Source organism: Spinacia oleracea, chromosome 1 (genome assembly GCF_020520425.1).
Source record: "Spinacia oleracea cultivar Varoflay chromosome 1, BTI_SOV_V1, whole genome shotgun sequence".
NCBI lineage: Eukaryota > Viridiplantae > Streptophyta > Magnoliopsida > Caryophyllales > Amaranthaceae > Spinacia > Spinacia oleracea.
Genome location: NC_079487.1, coordinates 131,726,655 through 131,745,754, shown reverse-complemented (window position 1 = coordinate 131,745,754; position 19,100 = coordinate 131,726,655). Strand labels below are relative to the sequence as shown.

Here is a 19,100-nt window from a genome sequence, read left to right as displayed (position 1 = left end):
ACCATCCTCCATATAAACTACTTCACATCTTAAGAAAGAATGAGATGACTTTGTCATGAAATGAGCTACTTCATTAATATACGTACTATATATGTTTTGTTATTCACTTTTGATTTGATACTTTTGGTAATGAAAGTCTTTTTATTTATTTTTTTGTTTCTTTTTGGGTAACGGGTATAGCAAAGATCGAACACCAAACCTCATTTGTTAAAAGTTACACATCCTACCGTCTTAGCCGACTACAAACTATGTTATATCTTTCTATTTATTCTTTCTACAATAAATAATAAATTGAATAAAAGTGAATGATTACTTAATTTATAAATGTATAATTATTACTTTCCTAGCTTAAGCCTAAAAAAAAGTTATGAGTAATCAAGTGTAACAATGCGTAAGAGAGGAAACATTGACGGAGATTGAGTAATTAATCAATTGATGATGAAGAAGAGGATTTGACTTTGTTTTGATTTTCGAAGGTAAGGTTTTAGATTGGGAAGTTTGTTGATTGAAAGCTAATCTTGTGTCCTCATCGCAATTCGACGATGACACCATTTCTATGGGCACATATTTACGAAAAATAAACCCGAATAAAATTAAAAATCTGGGGCAACGCCCGGGCCACACACTAGTTATTTTATTGAAAAATAGGTAGAATGAACGATAGTATTTGGAAGAGAGAACTCAGAGAAGTAATAAAATATTAAATTACTCCCTCCGTATTTTTTTAGGAGTCAATGTTAACCGACACAAGTATTAAGGGATCATAATTGAATTTGATATACTAATGATGTAAATGGGGGTAGTTAACAATAAAGAAATATAAAAAAAATAAGGGCGGTGTAAAAGTTACCCAAAATGAAATTATTTATGAGTTAAGTGGGCTCTTAGGGAAGTAAAAATAATAAATAATTGCGGAGTGGGTGTACAAGTTAAAAAAAAAAATGGAATTTGTGACTAAAAAAAAAAAAAAATGTCCGCAAGTAGTAATTGTGGCTTCTAAAACAATTCGGAGGGAGTACTGCAAAAAACAAAAAATGGTAAAACTAAATTGGAATGGATTAGAAAGGAAAATGACATTCTTTGGATGTAATCCTCATTTGAATCAAAAAAAAAAAGAAAGGAAAATGACACTCTAAATTGGAACGGAGAGAATAATATTAAAAGAATCCGTGCACCAAGAACGACATTGTTTTGTAACGAGATCACGATTTAAGCAAACTTATAGTTTAAATTGCACCTTACAACATGCAGAAATAAAAATTCACAAATTTAGTAATTATAGGGGTATTTTAGTCAATATACTAGCAAAGTTTCAAATTTTTGTAAGAAGAAATGAAAATGGATCAATTTCTTCACTTGATCACTTCTAAAAGTGTGTTTAAACTTCCCAATAACATAATTAGATAGTTTTTGTATACTTAAGTTAATGAGGTTGAAGAAGCTAGTTAAAAACCTTAAAACTATGAAACAAAAGGTACGGACTTGTCCAAGTCATCAAAGGATTGCATAATGCATAGGGTTTGATGACAAAAAAACAGAAAAGAAAAAAGGAAAAGAAGAGCAGACGAATCAATGAAATTCCAACAAATTCTACTCCTACACTACACAGGATCAAATAATCTTAAATTTAAATTAAATTCGGTCAAAATCAAATCAAAATTACCCAAAAAAAGATGCTACTTACAACAATTTAATCAAAATTCTATCAATCAAAATCATTATCAAGTGGGTTTTCTTAATCGGGTTCGGGTATCAAAAGCACACAAACAAAAAATCGCAATACTCAAATCCCCTCTTCTTCAATTCCAATCCACCATCCCTAATCTCAATTTCCTTTTTCCTCTAGTTTCTCTCTCCTCAAATCTCCCTAATTTCTCCCTTTCTTCGATACCACCGTCTTTGCCGCCGGATTTAATCGCCGGCAACCGTTCACCGGCTTTGTTTCTGTTATTTGTTCCCTCCAATTTGTTTCCAAGTTGCGAGTTTTGCAAACCCTAGGTTGATAAATTGTGATTTCCCCCAATTTGATCAATACTAAAAGAAGAATTTCTGGGGTTGGATCAAGTTGGAATTTTCCGGGTTTTGTTTAATTTAAGCTGGGTAATGGAGGAGTTTTGCGTTTTTACTGGCAGTATGCAAAGGGAACGAATTTTTTGGGGAAGAAGGGTTTTGTGAAGTTGCTGTAATTTTGCAGATAGAGAAGTTTTTTAATTGGGTGTCATATAATTGTATAAAAAGAATGATGTTGCATAACAGTAGCAATGGTAATATTCAGGGAAGTTTGAAGCAAAGTTGTAGTGTTCTAGCAGTTTTATGTGATAGTAGTAAGCTTAGAGAGTGGGAAACTGAGGATCGGCTGCAATACCCTTTCACTGAGCTTGAATCTTTTAGCCGCTTAGAGGTATGTACTGAATTCATACTTCATGTGGGCAGTTTGTGCAATTATGTATTCATGGGACGAAAGGTTGATTTTTTTTTTTAAAAATAATTTGCAGGTTAGGACACTTAGAAATCCGAGCTTGGATGAGTTTGGGAGGACCCTTGAGTTGTTGAAGCCGAATATTGTGTACCTGCAAGGGCAGTTGTTGCCAAATGATGAAATCGGGTCTATAGTGTGGGATGGTGTTGATTTATCTGATGCTGAAGTGATATCTGAGCTTTTTAATCATGTATTGCCTACCACGGTAAGTGAATTGCCCGGTTTTGTAGTTTTTTATGTGGTGCTCCTATGTGAATGCATTGTTGTTTATGATTGTATACTGAATTGCTGTGATGATATTTATTGTGGATGAGGATGAAGAGAGAGTTCTCAATTAACTAACCAAAAGACCTATGGGGAGCTTGATTTTGATGATTGAATCAGTATTATACTATTATGCATGTTGAGTCATAAAGCTGGGTAAATTAGGGAGAGGCATTGATTGATTATGCTAGCGCGGAGTATATATAGAAAAAGCAGCTACGTAGTGTCGAGTGTAATCATGAAAGTACCAAGAAGTAGTGTTTTCACTTGGAAGCTGTGTGAGAATTATCAAATTTCGGTAATTATAGTAGCAAGTTATGTTCTGCTTGTAGTTTTGGAAACAGTCTAACTACGACCCTAGCAGTTCATGGAAAAGGTTATACGCGTTTAGACTCCCTTGGTCCTTGATGAACTATGAGTTCTTGTTGTTGTTGATGATGTACTTCTTTTTCTCCTGCGTGGTTTGTAGCTTAGGAAACTATTGCTCTAAGTTGGAAAGTAAATGATGTCTCCTTCAGGGCTTTTATTGCGCATTGTGTCATGTAATGTACCCGAGTTTGTGAAACAGGAATTATGTCATTGCAGAAAATTTGATAGTGATTAATGTAATTTTCAGGTTTATTTGGAGATCCCAAATGGTGAAAATTTGGCAGATGCTATTCATTCTAAGGTGAGAGAAAAGCCCAATTTCATCATTTTGTTATTGTTGTCTGTCCAGAGAGCTGGCTAATGTAACTTCGCCACTATCGGTCTTATTTATAATTTTTTTTATTGACTAAGGCTTGTTCTCCTCTTTTTGGCAGGGGGTACCCTATGTTATATTTTGGCGGAATCCATTTTCTTGCTATGCTGCTGATCATTTCCGATATGCATTATTTTCAGTTGTACAGAGGTATTACTTTCACCAGCAGCAATTATTATTTTTTGGTACATAGCCCTATGTGGTTTGGAGAATAATTGTGTTGTGAGACAAGGAAGCTGTTTTAGCTGTGAACAAGCTGTTTAGGCTATTGCTTTCTCTTTTCTTGTTATTGGAATTCTGATTATTAATCCATTTTGAACTCTTCCCATAGATTTGCTTCCTTTAATGTAATAAGTGATCTTTTTCCCTTTTTAGATTGTCTTGAGTTCTCTCCATACCCATTTTACCATATTAATTCCCAGATATAGTATTAGAACAAGGTACCTAATTACTTTAGATAAAGTGAACGAGATCCTTTAAGTATGCGATGAGCCCGTAAGTTTGGAATTTGACATGATTACATTGCATATTCCTATCCGTCAGGCGTCAGCTATATCATGTGCGTGTATTGAAGTAATTAGGATGTGATATAGTTACTTGATTCGCTAGTATGAGACTGGGTACAAGGTCGCAGTTCGCTACCTAATTTGTTGAGCTGGGATAAAATTGTGCTACTTTCATGTTATAATTCGCTTATTTTGGTTCGCGGTTCGTGGGGTGCTTAGAGAATTAGGTAACAGTCCTTACATTAAAAAAATTGTCTCAAGTTTAGTGTGGCTGAAATTTGAAGGATAAAGAAAAAAATACTGTATATTAATGTTTTCCCCACGTTCCGTACGTCGGTTTCTTTTTGTTTTACTTACTTTTACTTTATTCCTTTTTTCCCTCCGTTGATCCACTTTATGAAACCATTTAAACCCTTAAATGTACCTTTGTCTTTCTCTCTTCTCTAAAAAGTTGAAATACCCCATATGGGTGGTCTCACCTCCGTCTCGAGGGAGATATTTATAGCATCATGCTGAACTATATGAAAATGGAGATAGTAGTCCATAAGTCCATTGAAAAGGAATTTAAGGAACCAAAGGAATTTAAGGAACTATCAGTACAACTCAGAGAAATGCAAATTTCGCAATGGGCTTCAGGGAGACTCACTTATTTAAGTATATCTATGAAGATTATCATGGCCTGTGTCACTGTTTTACTGAATTAATGGATGGAGAATACCGGATAGTGTGGTGCTCCTTGCTTATGCATGTTGCTGTGTTGAGAAACGATGATGTAACGTTTTTTCCATGCAGTACGCCATGCCATACCTGGGATGCTTTCCAACTGGCTCATGCATCATTTGGGCTTTATTGCATTCGGAACGATGCAGTGGTTCCAAGGAACAGCCAAAAGGCTGGTGGTAAGCTGGGTCCATCTCTTCTTGGCGAGGCTCCTGTTATTGAAGTTGCTCTGCCCGAGGTTGATGAGGGTGATGATGAAGAAGGCTCCGGGAGTAATGTTTCTGCTGTTAAGATCCATGATGATGAAGTGAGCGTGAGATTTTTGATATGTGGGGTGGCATGCTCGTTGGTGAGTTATCAAACCTTCTTGTTTCACGGTTTTAAAAAGGACATGTGCTTATATAGAGAACCCTTTTTCAGGATGCATATTTGTTGGGATGTTTGGAGGATGGACTGAACGCACTTTTGGGTATAGAAGTAAGTGTTTTTGTTTTGTTATTATTTATAGATAATGTATATTTTGTTCCGAATACCCCAGTCCCTCACCTTCACTTTCTCAATTTTGCGTTTTTACTCTCTTTAAAATAACCTTTTACTTTTCTTGCTTCACGTTTTGCGGAAATTTCCTTATAATGGTTCATGTTAGCTGAGGGCCTGACGCCTGACCCAAATCATATTGGGACTAAGGCCTTGTTGTTGTTATTGTTCTTGTATATTGACTACCCCTTTTTTTCTCTATGTAAGCTAAATTAACCTTGTTTCCCTGCATTTTTCTTGTATAAGCATGGAGCTCATTTTTAGTTCTAATGTATGGTGAACTTTTTAAGATTCAGTCTCCAGTCATCCAACATTTATACTCTTTTGCATATAGGCACTTGGTTAAGCAATAAGTGTTTGCAAGTTTTCATGGCTCTTTGCATGTCATGCCTCTTTACTTATAATTGATGCCTGTAGATAAGAAGATTGTCCTAAAGTTTGGTGGTTTCATTGTGACTAAATTAGCAGTTACGCACTGAATGATGCTGAATCCAATGACATGACTGTTCTTTCTTATTTTCAGTTATGGTATATTTTTTTCTCAGCATAGTGTCTAATGAGTTCTTTACTTTCTTTCTTTTAGATGCGAGGGAGCAAGCTTCAGAACCGGTTCAGGTATTGTCTGTTGCTAATGTTGTTGTTTATTTTTCCCTGGTGAAGGCTAAAAAAAACAGAACTTTTGGTAGAGGGGTAGGGGGGGGGTGGGATAAGGCTGATTGAGTTCTATTAAGAAATGTTGCTTTTTATTCTCATAATTTAGTTATAGATAACCTTCGAACCTTTGATGGATCAATGAATTTTGCTACTTCAATGTGTTGCAGTGCCCCACCACCACCACTGCAAGCAGGTACATTCTCACGTGGTGTTGTGACCATGAGATGTGATATATCTACCTGTACTGCTGCCCATATTTCTGTCCTGGTATCTGGGAGTGCGCAAACGTGCTTCGATGATCAGGTGATCTATTTTCTTTGCTATTTTTGGCTCTCTTGATAGTTCTTGAGTAGGATAATGTATTAATACTCTGTTTAAATTAATGCTCAGCAATTGGAAAATCATATAAAGAAGGAGGCCATTGAAAGAAGTCAGCTCATACAGGCACTGCCCTCTTCAGAAGAAAATAAAATGCCTTCATCAGAGCCTCGGACATCTGTCTCAATTGCTTGCGGAGCAACAGTTTTTGAAGTATGCTTGAAAGCACCGTCATGGGCTTTGCAGGTTCTTGATTCAGACCCTTGCTCAGATATCCCTTTCTATTGGAATTGATGTTAGTATAGTATTGTACTGATTAGGTATTAAGGAGAACACACGTTTTTTTGGTATGTGAACTTTTGGAATGACTGCCTATTTTCCTTTTGCCTTATTGTGTTTTTAAAATGTACTCCTTATGTTTTAACTTAAATCATTTAATTCTATTTATTTACTGAGAGGAGAGAGCGCATTCAGTTTCTGTTAATTTTTATGCAAGAAGCTGTTATATATTTTAGGCATTTGTTCCCGAGTTTCCATCCGTCATATAGCTTGAGGTCCAAGAAAATATCACTGGTTCTGTTTCCAATTTTGGAAATTTTGGTTACAAATTTTCGCGCTTAGATACAGGAATTTGTGTTTTTGATGGTGATGTATCGAAAAAGACTTTTAAATGAAGTGCTTCTGGCTGCTATATATGATAGATAGGCTTTTAACATGGTTAACAACTTGATGTGGATATCAATGGAGTAATAATTGGTTCGTGGAGTGTAGCATTGAATATCTCTTCGTTGAAGTGTGCTTCGTTATTTCTCTTTGAGATTGATGTTGTAATTTCGTCCAAAGATTTTACAATATCTTGGTTGCCTCGCCTATTTTGTTTTTACTATTGCTTTCCTGATTTCATTCTTTGTTTAATTCTTGTATGGTCATAGGTATTGCGGCAGCTGGCGCCGGAGACATCTTACCGTAGTCTAGTAGCCCTTGGAATTGCAAGCATTCAAGGACTGGCAGTTGCTTCGTTTCAGAGAGATGACGCTGATCGTCTTCTTTTTTTCTGCACAAGACAGGAGAAAGATAGGCATCCACATAATGATGATCTCTCTGCTCCACCTAGGTGGCTTAGACCACCTCCTCCAAGCAGAAAGATTTCTGGAATAGGTCAAGGATCAAGCCCTTGTTCACATGACTGTCACCTGTCTACAACAAAAGCTGAACAAGAAGATAAAGAAACTAGATTCTTTAATGGGAGTAATAGTCCAGTTTTTCCCATCCTGCAGAAGCTAAAAGTAGCAGCAATGAGGCCCATACCTCAAACTAATATTCGAAAAATGATGCCTTTTGTGGGGATAGTGCAAGCAGATAACTACGATACTGGCCAACTGAAGCTCAGCTCGCCAGCTCTTCCATCAACCAAGCATAGTGTTTTGGCATCAAATCCTGCACCAAATAGAAGGTCATCTAACACTTTTCAGGCTAAGCAGATCATTTCCTTAAATCCAATACCTATGAAGAAGCATGGTTGTGGCAGATCACCTATCCAGTTATGCTCAGAGGTAACATTTCCCGTTTTCTCAAAATCACAACTATTTCACCCAGCTTTTCTTATTCTCCTCGATATCCTAAATTTTGAGGCACATATGGATTGATATTAGCAATTTTCAACGTATCAGCTTAGATTATATCCATCAGGTGGTCTGTGTTGCATCTTTTGGCTGTTAAATCTGTAGAAGTAAGAAGATGCAATACTGTCAGACAAAAGCATTACTGTGAATACCATATTACTTTTTCGTAGCTGGGTCTGTGAAGCGAACTTGGAAATTAGATTATTTAAATTGACAGTTCAAAGTTGAAAGAATGTTGTTAGTTTTGTCCAGGGTTGAAAGTTTTTCAGCAATCTGATGTATATTAAATCACTTGTTTGTTCCAGTTCATTCCTGCCTCACTATTTACTCTGATTCTCGGGTCACATTAGGCTAAATACATTCATTTTCAGGACGAGTTCTTAAAGGATGTAATGCAATTTCTTATGCATCGCGGACACAGTCGGCTCATCCCTCAAGGTGGGCTAGCAGAGTTCCCTGATGCCATTCTCAACTCCAAGCGTCTGGATCTATACAACTTGTACAGAGAGGTACTTTGCAGTTTCTTTTGTTTCTGTAATTTGGTAATCTGATGCTATCAATGCAGTATGCAGATGTGGTAAAAACCTTTTAATAGGGGTTATCTTACTTTGATTGAATCTTTTTCTCATTACAGAATAAGCTGAATTTTTCCTCTTTCAGGTTGTTTCAAGAGGAGGTTTTCATGTGGGTAATGGAATCAACTGGAAAGGACAAGTTTTTTCGAAGATGCGAAATTACACCGCAACCAATAAAATGACTGTATGTTCTCTGATTACATTTCTCTCTTGCTTCTAGTTTGTGGCTTATCTTTTCCCATAGCATATGAACTTTTAGGGAACAGTTTGACTCTGTGAGGTTCACTATATTTGTACAGCATAATTTTGAGTTGGAATTGATAGAAAATATGTTTACCTACAGTACCCTGCAGATGGGATTTTACTGTGCTTTTTGTCATCTCTCTGTCTTTTATTAGTTGGCTATCCTCTTTTGTTGGGTTTTTGCCTACTTCCTTGGCTTGTGGTTGGGAATTTCAAGCACCTTACCTCTCTCTCATTGGTGGCATAATGACTTTGTTCCACCCTATCTCTTCCCTGAAGCCATAAAAAACCCTGCCTTTTTAAAGTTTCTTTAACATTTCAGTTTCCAAAATGAGAATCGCAGAACTTCTCCAAATTGAGATAGTCCGGTTAAGAAATGCTTCTTTCTCCAGAATTGTGTTTATCAGCTTTTGAAACATTTTTACAATGTGTCATGTAAACTTAGTTTTTGGAAACATCAATGTGAGAGGGGTGGCAACCTTCGACCGACGATGGGATGCTCTGGAGAGGCGCAGGGCGCCATTAGGGTAGAGATGTGTGCAAGTATGCAACCACTGTGCTAGAGGGAGGATATTTGACCTTAAAACCAAAATAAATCAAAATTTCTTCAATCAAATAACAGAGGCTCTAAGATTCAAATTTAAGCAAACATCCCTTAGTCAGTTGCAATTTGAACCCTAAATTAAAATCTCTAATCACAAAAACCCGAATTTGAGAATATGCAAAATGGTGGCTTCTGCTATTCTATTTTGACAGAAATCGTTGACAACCCTTGTCTGAAGTCTGGCTCAAATTTCCCTCCGAGTTCTTTGATTCTCTCTCTTTTTCTCTCCTCTTTGTCTCATTCTTTCCTTATCTTCCTTTTTCCTCCTCGTTCTGCAGCCCTTAGGTAAAATATCCACTGCCTTCTCTTAGGTCGTCAATTTCCTTTCCAAAACATTAGGTAAGAAATCTAAGAATGATAAATATAAAACATGTATAAGGTATAATAGGTATCTGGTGTGTGAACACACCAAAAAGGCAAATAGCATGTGAAAGAATAACAGAAAAGGAAATGGTGCAATAAAAAAACGGACGAAGTACAAAACTATTAGCGTGTATGCAGTTTTTGCTCTATCAGCACCGTCATTGTTCTTATCATATATTCATTGATCTATGTGAATCATTGCTCCTGCAACCCATTTCTGTTCCTGTGAATTTGCTCTTCTGACCGAACAACTCACTCTTTTTGTCCAACATATTCCTTGTGAACTTTGTTTGATCACCATCTCCCTTGATTCCGATCTCTTTGTCGATTGGAGGTGGGCATGTGGCTATTATCTTGTTGAAGTGTTACCAGTTGTGCTTTATGTATAATGCTTAGCCATCCTTTCTATTTAGGTCATTTCCTTTACCTTAACTGCATAGTTGAACCTATTACCTGAGTAGTTGCTATGACTTCATATGCATAATTATCCATTGCTGACTTGAAATTGTAAGATTGTATTGATGTTTGCTTGCAAATGTTGCAGGGTGTTGGAAACACTCTTAAACGACATTACGAAACATACTTGCTGGAATACGAATTATCTCACGAAGATGTAGATGGAGAATGTTGCTTGCTATGCCACAGGTTTGTGCTTGAATTCCATTAGTGCCCATCACGACCATACGTGTTATTTTTTTTTCTTTTCTCTTTTTTGACAAGTTTTTCACTTGTTCCCTGCCACCTTTAACAGTAGCGCAGCTGGTGACTGGGTCAACTGTAGCATATGCGGGGAGTGGGCCCACTTTGGTTGTGATAGACGGCAAGGTCTTGGCGCCTTTAAGGTAAACTAAAAGTGTCTAATAAAGTACTTGTACAAGTCTGTTAAAAGTGGAAAAATGTGTTGGATTATTATTTAGTTTCACCACAATGTATGTTTTGCTTTGGTTTTGCAGGATTATGCAAAAACAGACGGATTAGAGTATATTTGTCCTCATTGCAGTGTCACAAATTTCAGAAAGAAGTTGCAGAAGACTTCAAACGGTTTTTCAGAGAATCTTGCATATTCAAGACATGTGTGATAATAGTCTTTACTTTTCCCATTTCTTTTCTTCCTTTCTACCCCGGGTAGTATATTTGCTACCATGGTTGAAAATTTATTTTGATAATTCCTGGCGGGAGGAGTTTAACGATTGAGGGCGTTTCTGCTGATATTTGGAAACGGAGGATACACCAATTGAGGGTGTTTCTGCAGGCAGGCAGATAACGGATGGAGAAACAGTTTCGAGGTGAAACACGAAAGCTTAATTGTGACATAACTTATGCTTTTTTATGTTCCTTTTAGCAGTCCTTTTTTCCTTATCAAGGGAGGTGAAATGATTGATAGCAGAGTTTACTTACTACAGGTATAGGAAATGGATCCCAGGAGAAAAGGTGTAGTGTAAAATAATTAGAGCATATGAGATTTGTATTTAGGTAGATGGTAGCAGCATTATCAAAGAGATGGATCATTCAATTCTTAGAAGGAGTTTGACATTGTTGTCCCTGTCCGGGCTGTGCCTAACAACATTGTAAAGCGCCTTATTGTCATTTTTACCATTTTTGTTACTTCCTTGCTTCCCTTTTCTTCTTCCCTCCTTGATGTGAAGGAATTTATTAGTGTTTTGATATTATAGCTCCTTTAAATTTTGCTGATTTTGTAATGAGTAGCTATTGTGAACTTGTAACAAGTTGCTTAAGTTAAGGTAGTCATTTTGTATTCTCTTACTTACAGATCTTCAGTCCGGTGCAGAGCTGTTAAAACATGTCATCGGGTTGGGTCTGTGTCGGTTCATTTTGGGCCATGATCAGGTCGGGTCGTCTTGAGTCACTATATTATGTCTGGTCATGTTGGTTTTTTTTTACCATTTGGGGTACAAGTCGAGTCATGTTCGAGAGGGGTTCAATTTCGGGTTTGGGTCTCATATAATCGGGTTTAAATTGGGTTTGTAGCAGTTAACCCCGGGTTTGGGGTCAAGTGCGATCGATAATTTTCAGGTCGGTTAAAATTCAGGTCAGGTTCACTCTCAGACATGAATCAAGATTGAGTCAATAACTATTTTGGTCATCTCAAAATATTAAAGCGTAAATATTTACTCCACAAGTCGAGTCACTAATAGGTTATGTGGCAAAAATCGGGTTAAGGTCATTGTCGGGTCGAGTATTGAATTGGGTTTCAGATCATTGTTCGATCGGGTAAGTTCAGTTATCTGTTATCTTTTGATCGGGTGTCGGGTCAATCAATACGGGGTTAAAATCGGTTATTGACTTTTTTGGGTCGCATACAAGTTGGGTTTTGGTTTACATGTTTTACCAAAATTTCGGATCATGGTTGGTTATGGCCTAGGGTTCAGTCGCTTCAGGTTGGGTCAGTTTTGACAGCTATAGGTCAGTCTAATTCAGTCTGTGTTTGAACCGGGTAAGCACCCCTAATGGACTGTTTTTAAATTTATTCTAATTATAACTCATTTCTCAATTGGACTTTTTTTTTTTTGTCCTAAGCAAATTAGTTTGACAAGGCTAATTTGCTTGGTCAAACTTATTTACCAAAATCACTTTAATTTGCTTCGTTTTTTTAATTCAGTTTTCTAATTTTTATAAAAAACTAAAAACCAAAATATGTAAACCACAAAGGTTTTCAGTTTTGTATTGCCAGATTTTTAAATTAACACGATTAGTATAGGTATGATTATTTTTTTGTTCATCCAATTAATCTAATCATATGAATTTCAAGATTAAAAAAAATAATTAAAAATTGAAAACTGACCATGATACTGAACGTAACTAACTCTAGTAGTTTAATATTTTCACAACAAGTTCCTAGGTACCATTGTTGGAGTTGATATAACTTCGTATTGGAAGGGTATCTAATCTCTCCGGCTCTTTAATTATTTTGTTCTTTCCCTGAATATTTTTTTGGAAAACCTTCAATCTAGAAAATAGGAAAATCAAAAAGAAGTTCAAAAGTCTTTCTTTGGAAAAGCTTTTACATATTATTGATCTCTCCTTGACTTTAGCCGGTATTACATTTCTGTCAAAATGGCTAGAGGAAGAGGAAGAGGAAGAGGAAGAGGAAGAGGAAGAGGTAGAGGAAGAGGAAGGGGTTATAATGGAAAGAGAAGGAAGGTTGAAGCTTTTAACTGCCTTATTTGTTTGGATTCCAAACCAATTATGGACATCTTCCAAACAAACAAGTCAACTACTACGACATGTTCACATTCTTGTTGCACTGATTGCATTTCTAAACACATTATTGCAAAGGTCGACGATAACATCCCTATTGTTGAATGCCCAGATGTCGATTGCCAGGAGGTTATCGATTTTGATTCTTGCATTACCATCATCCCCAACCAAATTTTGGAAAGGTTAGTTAAAATTAGTATCACGATCTATGTGGCCTAATCTTTCATTTTATGTTATATTGTATAGTTAATCAAATGTGTACTTGTAGTTTTTTGAACTTATACATCAAGGATTGCATGTAAATTTAATTTTTATCGTCTAATGTCATGGGAAATAGATAAATAGTGTAACTTTTTATGTGCCACCAAATTACAACTAAAATACTCCCTCTGTTCTCGAATATTAATTCCTTTTGGATTCTTAATACTATTCACAATTGAAGACAATTTTCTCATTTCTTTCCAACACGTACTTCAAAATATATTCATGTGAGATTTTAATTTATTCGTTTTAACATGTAGTTTAACAATATCAAATTTTTATATTTTTCTAACATACGTATTTGGAGTTATTTACGTTTAAATATTGAATTGAAACGAATTAAAAAGTCAAAACATGATTAATATTTAAGAACGGAAGAAGTATTGAATTTATTTATAGAATTATAGTGTAACAATCAAAATGTCCATATAAAGTATAGTCCGCTCTAGCCTATTTAGTATTTAGAGTAGAGGCGGAGCCACATAGAGAAGTGTAGGGGGTCAACTGACCCCACTTGATTGAATTTGCCAATTTTGAAATTTATCAATACAATTTTTAGATTTTGGTAGTTTTTTCTCATAAACTTTGCCTAAAAATAACAATCTCATTTTGATCCCACGTCACTAAATACTGTTTCTATTCCACCACTATTTAGAGAGAAAATTGTACCTAACTTTGAATTAAATCTCATTTCTTGGTTTGTTTATGTAGATGGGAGGAAGTATTATCGAAAGCTAAGATTTCATCAATTACGGGTTTATATTGCCCTTTCAAAGAGTGCTCTGCTGCACTCCTATCTGCAGCATGTGAAACGACGTCGTCGAAAGCAGAGTGTCCGCATTGCAAAAGGAACTTTTGTACAAAATGCAACGTTGCATGGCATAATGGGATGGGATGGAATGCGCAGAATTTCAGAAATTAGGCGATAATGAGAAGGCTAATGAAGATGTTATGCTTAGAAACCTCGCTAAGGATAAGCTTTGGGCAAGATGCCCTAATTGTAAGTTTTACGTCGAAAGAACCCAAGGTTGTCGACATATCGTCTGTAGGTACGTTGTTTAGCATACAATTTTAATTTTAATTTTAATTTTAATTTTATTATAGCTATTGTAAAATTATTCGACATACATTCCTATTCCTATTATTGTTATGGTACGTGAAATATCAACGTAACGTGATTTTTGTAACTTTTTTCTTTGTTATGGAAATTACAGGTGTCGTTTTGAATTTTGCTATGGTTGTGGATTAGACTTTCAGATATGCAGTTATGGAGCATGTGGTTAGGGGCCGGAGAGGATGACTCTTGAAAGCTATTATTACTACAACTTACAAGATGATTGATCGAGTTGGAGCGTGATTAAGAAATCTAATTAAACTTGTTCCATGATTAGTTTTTTCCTTTCTTCAAGAGATTTTAATTTATTACTCCGTAATCTTATATTTAGGCCTTTGTTGTAAAGGAGTCTCATAACTCAAATTTCCAAGTGTTCCGCTTAGGGGGTGAAAGTTCAGTTTTCGGTTTGGATTAAGGCCCAAACCGAATCCAAACCGAAGTAATTCGGTTTTCATTTTTTGAAATCGAATTCAAACCAAATAACATTTTAATCCAAACCAAATCAAACCGGATTTTTAATTTTCAATCCAATCCAAACCATAAAACCGAATTTTCATAGGCCTTTCACTTGGGCCTATATTATACCTACTTTTAGCCAATTTTCTGGCCCTTTTTTTACTTTTTAGCCAAGTTCGATTTATTTGGTTTTAGTTTGGTTTATTCGGTTTCAGACTTTTCAGTCCAATCCAAACCATAAAACCAAATTTTTTAAAAATCTCAATCCAAACCGAACCGAATAGAAAAAAACCAAACCGAATTTCTTATTCGATTTGGTACTGTTCCGTTTTCGATTTTTTTCTACCAAACTTTCACCCCTAGTTCCGCTATCAGAATCGGGTGGTGTGGTCGGATAGTCATAAACTTCAACAATACTTATTAATTCTTCTTAAAAATGGCAGAGAGTTCATCAAAACCATACACAAATTTGACCGGATTGGAAAATTTCATCAAAAAAACTTTCCGAATGCAGATTCATCTTCATCTTCATCTTCATGAAGATACTCGAGTGTCGAACTTAACAACGCCGTATAATTACTAGCCAAATTTGTTAATTCTGGTTGTTGAATGTTTTGCCTGGGAATTTCTTCCAGTCTCGGACTTAACAATGTACCCACACACATATGACATATCTTGTTCATTTATCAAATTAAAAGGTGTTACCTGCGATATGTCTGGTTGTTGGAGAAACATATTGTTTTGGTTGCTTATACTAGTGGGAAAATAACTTGTAATTGTATCTTCAATTTCATGGTTTAATTCGGGAGTTTCTTCATTATATTGAGTATGTTCTTCACTTGAAATTTGTACCCCTTGGTGCTCCTCTTCAATAACCGGGCTCGAATTCGTACTCCTCTTATCTTTTTCCAGGTAATAAACTTTGCATACCACCCAACCATCCAACTGCCAAAAACACAACAACAAATTATACCCTATATATGCATTTTATTAATTACTTCCTCCGATCCGTTCTTTTTTAAATTGACACAATTATTTAGGCATGTTTCCCAGTACACGATTTCAAACGTTAATGTATTTTCAATTATGGATAAGATTTTTTTAAAAAAAGTTTATTATTTAAAAAATAAATATTTATTGGGACGAATCTAATAAGACCTTACACGACTATGTTTTATCTTAATTAAGTATATATCACAAAAGTAAGTCAAATAAGCTTGTGTGAATAATGTTCAAAACCCAATTGTGTCATGTAGATAAAAACAGAGAAAATATTATACTACATGAACTAGATTACGAAATTATATACTTGATGATTTCTTACCATATTTTTGGGACTGGACTTGACGGTTTCATTACTATGGCTAGCATCTCTTTTAGGTTTTTTCGGTTTCGGCTTCGTCACTACGATCTTATCTTGTTGATCTGAAGTATCACACAGTCTAAACTCTTGCATATGCCAAGATGTTGTCTTACCATGAGGTTGTTTCCCAATACAGAATGTTAAAGAATTCCTAAAACCAATAACATTTCCTTGTGTATTCTTGATTTGTGCATCCTTTCCAACGATCTTCCAATAACCATTACCTGCTGATCTACTTGGCCTCTTTCCATTTTCATATTTCCTTTCTCGTTGTGTAAAGTAATACCAGGTATTTTCACTTTCTTCTGCGTAAAACTCTGCATGCAAATCAGCAATTTATAAATGTTAAATAATGAAAATTTGATTAGATTCAATTCATAAGTTTGAAATAACAAATTTTATCAAATGTACGGAGTATTGATCAAACTACCCTCTACAATTATATATCCAAGAGAAGTTGTAAGTATTTTTGGCTTTTTGGTGCGAATTAGCCAGAAGGTCAGCTATATTTGTATTCACATATTCAAGAATAAAATATTTAGACATAATACAACTCTTTTTCACATAATGTTAAAAGTCTAAAACGATTCAAGTAATAAAGACAGACTATTCATTAAAGTATTTTGAAATGGTTCATGATTGACTTTCATGAAGTAGAAAATTCGTAACAAAATTAAGGTTCGGAATAGTTACGGAATTTGACTTTTTATTGGAGGGGGAATTAGGGTTCTTGAAGAAAAATTCTCATTCATAGATGATGGTTCACAATTTTTTATTATAGTTATAGTAAATATATTTCCTAGCTTGTAATTATAAATTAAAAATAAAAAATAAAAAAATACAAGCTAACAATATTTTTTAAGTAATTAAAAAATAGTGGAGACCTAAATAATTTATATATAGCAAGTTGCCACCTTTATTCCTTTGCTATACTTATCCCTTTAATTTATTGGGTCGTAAAAAATCAAGATATTGATGATATATGCTAATTAAAGAAACGGATACGGGTTACTAAAGATGTGAGATACTCGTATAGAAACATTGGAGAATGCTTCATCCGATCTTTTTAAGATGACACAATTTTTCTATCACTTTTGCCGATTCAAAATTTCAATCATTAATATCTTTTATCATCAATGAGTAAAAGTTATGGTTGATATAATAAATCTATGTAATGATACAATTATAGCATTCTCAAGTATAAAAATCGCAATTGATAGTCAAAATAAAATATGTAAATAGTGTCAAAACTCAAATTGTATCGTGTGCCAAAGAACGGATGAAGTATATGACATAGTATATTTTTCTGTATCTCTAATATCTAACACGGAATACTGGATAGAAATTACCTCCAAGCACCCAGGGATCGTGTTCTCCGTACAGGTGAACGGTGTGTATTTTATTTGGCGGCAATGGGTGGCCTTTAACTTTAGGCATTAGGTAATGAGTAATCAATTCTTCATCTAGTGGTTCAAAATGAAAACCTCTAGGAATCGAATTCCAGTAATCTTGTTCTTCGTTTATCGAAGATGCAGCCATGATCATATGACTTGCCTAATTAATGCGAAACTTAGCAGAATATGATTGAGGAAAAGTGGTAAATACACATATAGAGCGAGTTCTCCAGGTTTTATTTGTTTTTTTTCCCTATATGTGCAAGGATTATTTATTCGCGTTACAGTCGGATTAGGATTTGAGGGTTTGAAAGAGACAACGTTTTAGATAAAATTCTTTGGCTACCATTAATAATTTAATTTATGAGATATAATTTAATTATTACAATTATTTTTCTTGTAAGGAAAACTTTAAGCACTTAATATTAATGAACCGGCAGAAATCGTATAATGTGACACTTTGGGTAAAAATTGAAACTATAAAGTTTTATATAGGAACACAAACTGAAATTTTTTAATAAGGGAAAACGTGAGGATTATTAAGAAACGAAGGGAGTAATAGAAACTCCGCAAAAAAAAAAAAGCAAAATAAAATAAAATAACACTACAAAAATTTATATCTTTTATGACAACCTAATAACGACCGGTAAAAATCCCGTCGTAAAAGGGCTTTTGCGACAGAGATAACAACCCAACAAAAACGGGAACAACCGTCGCAAATGTCTTTTACGACGGGTTAGCGACGGGATTTTCCATTAACGACGGCCCCCTCTTATGACGGGTTCGCGACGGAGAATCTCATCGTTAATCAACAATTATTGACCTTTAGCGACGGGATTTCCCGTCGTTAATAGTATAATTTCTTGTAGTGTAAAAAGAAGCCACCAAGCTTAAAGCAATGGTTCACATGTATGTAAGTCGCATAATACATTTTTTAAAACATGTATTGCCTTAAAGTTTAAATAATGTACACAGGTAAGTATGTAACATGTTGCATTCAAAAAACTATTGGTCCTTTTTGGCAGGTTAGTTGTAAGCTTTTAAGTAGTTGGATTAGTTGTTAGCTATTTATATTAGCTAGTTTAACTAACTGTTGGATGTTTAATGTCTAAAATGACAATTAAGGACATTAAAATAAGGTGATGCAGGTTGTTATTAGGGTTGTAATTTTAGACAAAACTAAAACAAATTTTTATTTTACACTCGCTTCTTCAACTCTCTAGTTCAAAAAGCTTTCAAAATTAGTTTTTCAACTCAAAACTCTCTTCCAAACTTCTCCTAACCTAACATTACTTAACTATCTTCCAAACTTCTCCTAACCTAACCTCATATTAGATTATTATTTTTAAATGGTCAAATCTTTAATTCACCCCAAAAAAAACTCATTTTTCTCCAAACTCTCATTACTTACCACCTTATTGTTTTATTATTAGAAATGCATCCTCATTTGTCAATAAATAAAAAAATTGTAAAAATGAAAAGAAAAGAAAAGTAAATGCCGCATACTCGCATAGTCGCATCGTTTGAGTTTCAACTATAACGACAAATAGGCTCGAGGAAAATAGAGATGATTAAAAAACCCAATTTCCAAAATAGAATCCGGCCTTATGCAATGTTCCAATGTCTTTGAAATTAAACAAAATTGCAAATTTTAACTTGAAATGCT

The 19,100-nt window shown here is 35.0% G+C and overlaps 2 protein-coding genes and 1 long non-coding RNA gene across 3 annotated transcripts; 2 read left to right on the top strand and 1 right to left on the bottom strand.

Annotated features, from left to right (window-relative positions):
• The first annotated feature begins 261 nt into the window (after positions 1–261).
• On the top strand, positions 262–11,245 carry LOC110787210 (AT-rich interactive domain-containing protein 4). Its single transcript, XM_021991794.2, has 15 exons — positions 262–2,401; positions 2,496–2,684; positions 3,360–3,413; positions 3,547–3,635; positions 4,784–5,060; positions 5,132–5,188; positions 5,832–5,863; positions 6,070–6,205; positions 6,293–6,466; positions 7,153–7,773; positions 8,214–8,351; positions 8,503–8,601; positions 10,172–10,272; positions 10,379–10,469; positions 10,581–11,245. The coding sequence occupies exons 1-15, from the start codon at positions 2,240–2,242 to the stop codon at positions 10,704–10,706; spliced, it is 2,346 nt and encodes a 781-aa protein (XP_021847486.1). The 5' UTR covers positions 262–2,239; the 3' UTR covers positions 10,707–11,245.
• Positions 11,246–12,790: 1,545 nt separating this feature from the next.
• LOC110787145 (uncharacterized) lies at positions 12,791–14,604 on the top strand. The gene is made up of 3 exons (XR_008926238.1): positions 12,791–13,028; positions 13,819–14,156; positions 14,322–14,604. It is a non-coding gene; the product is annotated as an uncharacterized lncRNA (long non-coding RNA).
• Positions 14,605–14,989: 385 nt separating this feature from the next.
• On the bottom strand, positions 14,990–17,655 carry LOC110787146 (NAC domain-containing protein 1-like). Its single transcript, XM_056834920.1, has 3 exons — positions 17,390–17,655; positions 16,002–16,357; positions 14,990–15,622 (listed from the first exon to the last, which is right to left on the bottom strand). Exons 1-3 carry the CDS (start codon positions 17,583–17,585, stop codon positions 15,257–15,259), a joined length of 918 nt encoding a protein of 305 aa, XP_056690898.1. The 5' UTR covers positions 17,586–17,655; the 3' UTR covers positions 14,990–15,256.
• Positions 17,656–19,100: the final 1,445 nt, after the last annotated feature.

Bases quoted from the DNA above. Each gene is read 5' to 3' on its own strand.
- LOC110787210 (XM_021991794.2), top strand. From the start codon at position 2,240: ATGATGTTGCATAACAGTAGCAATGGTAATATTCAGGGAAGTTTGAAG. The intron at 2,402-2,495 runs GTATGTACTGAA...AATAATTTGCAG, and splicing joins AATCTTTTAGCCGCTTAGAG to GTTAGGACACTTAGAAATCC. The intron at 6,467-7,152 runs GTTCTTGATTCA...GTATGGTCATAG, and splicing joins CACCGTCATGGGCTTTGCAG to GTATTGCGGCAGCTGGCGCC.
- LOC110787146 (XM_056834920.1), bottom strand. From the start codon at position 17,585: ATGATCATGGCTGCATCTTCGATAAACGAAGAACAAGATTACTGGAAT. The intron at 16,358-17,389 runs GTAATTTCTATC...ATTTGCATGCAG, and splicing joins CGATCCCTGGGTGCTTGGAG to AGTTTTACGCAGAAGAAAGT. The intron at 15,623-16,001 runs GTAAGAAATCAT...TGTTTTTGGCAG, and splicing joins AGTCCAGTCCCAAAAATATG to TTGGATGGTTGGGTGGTATG.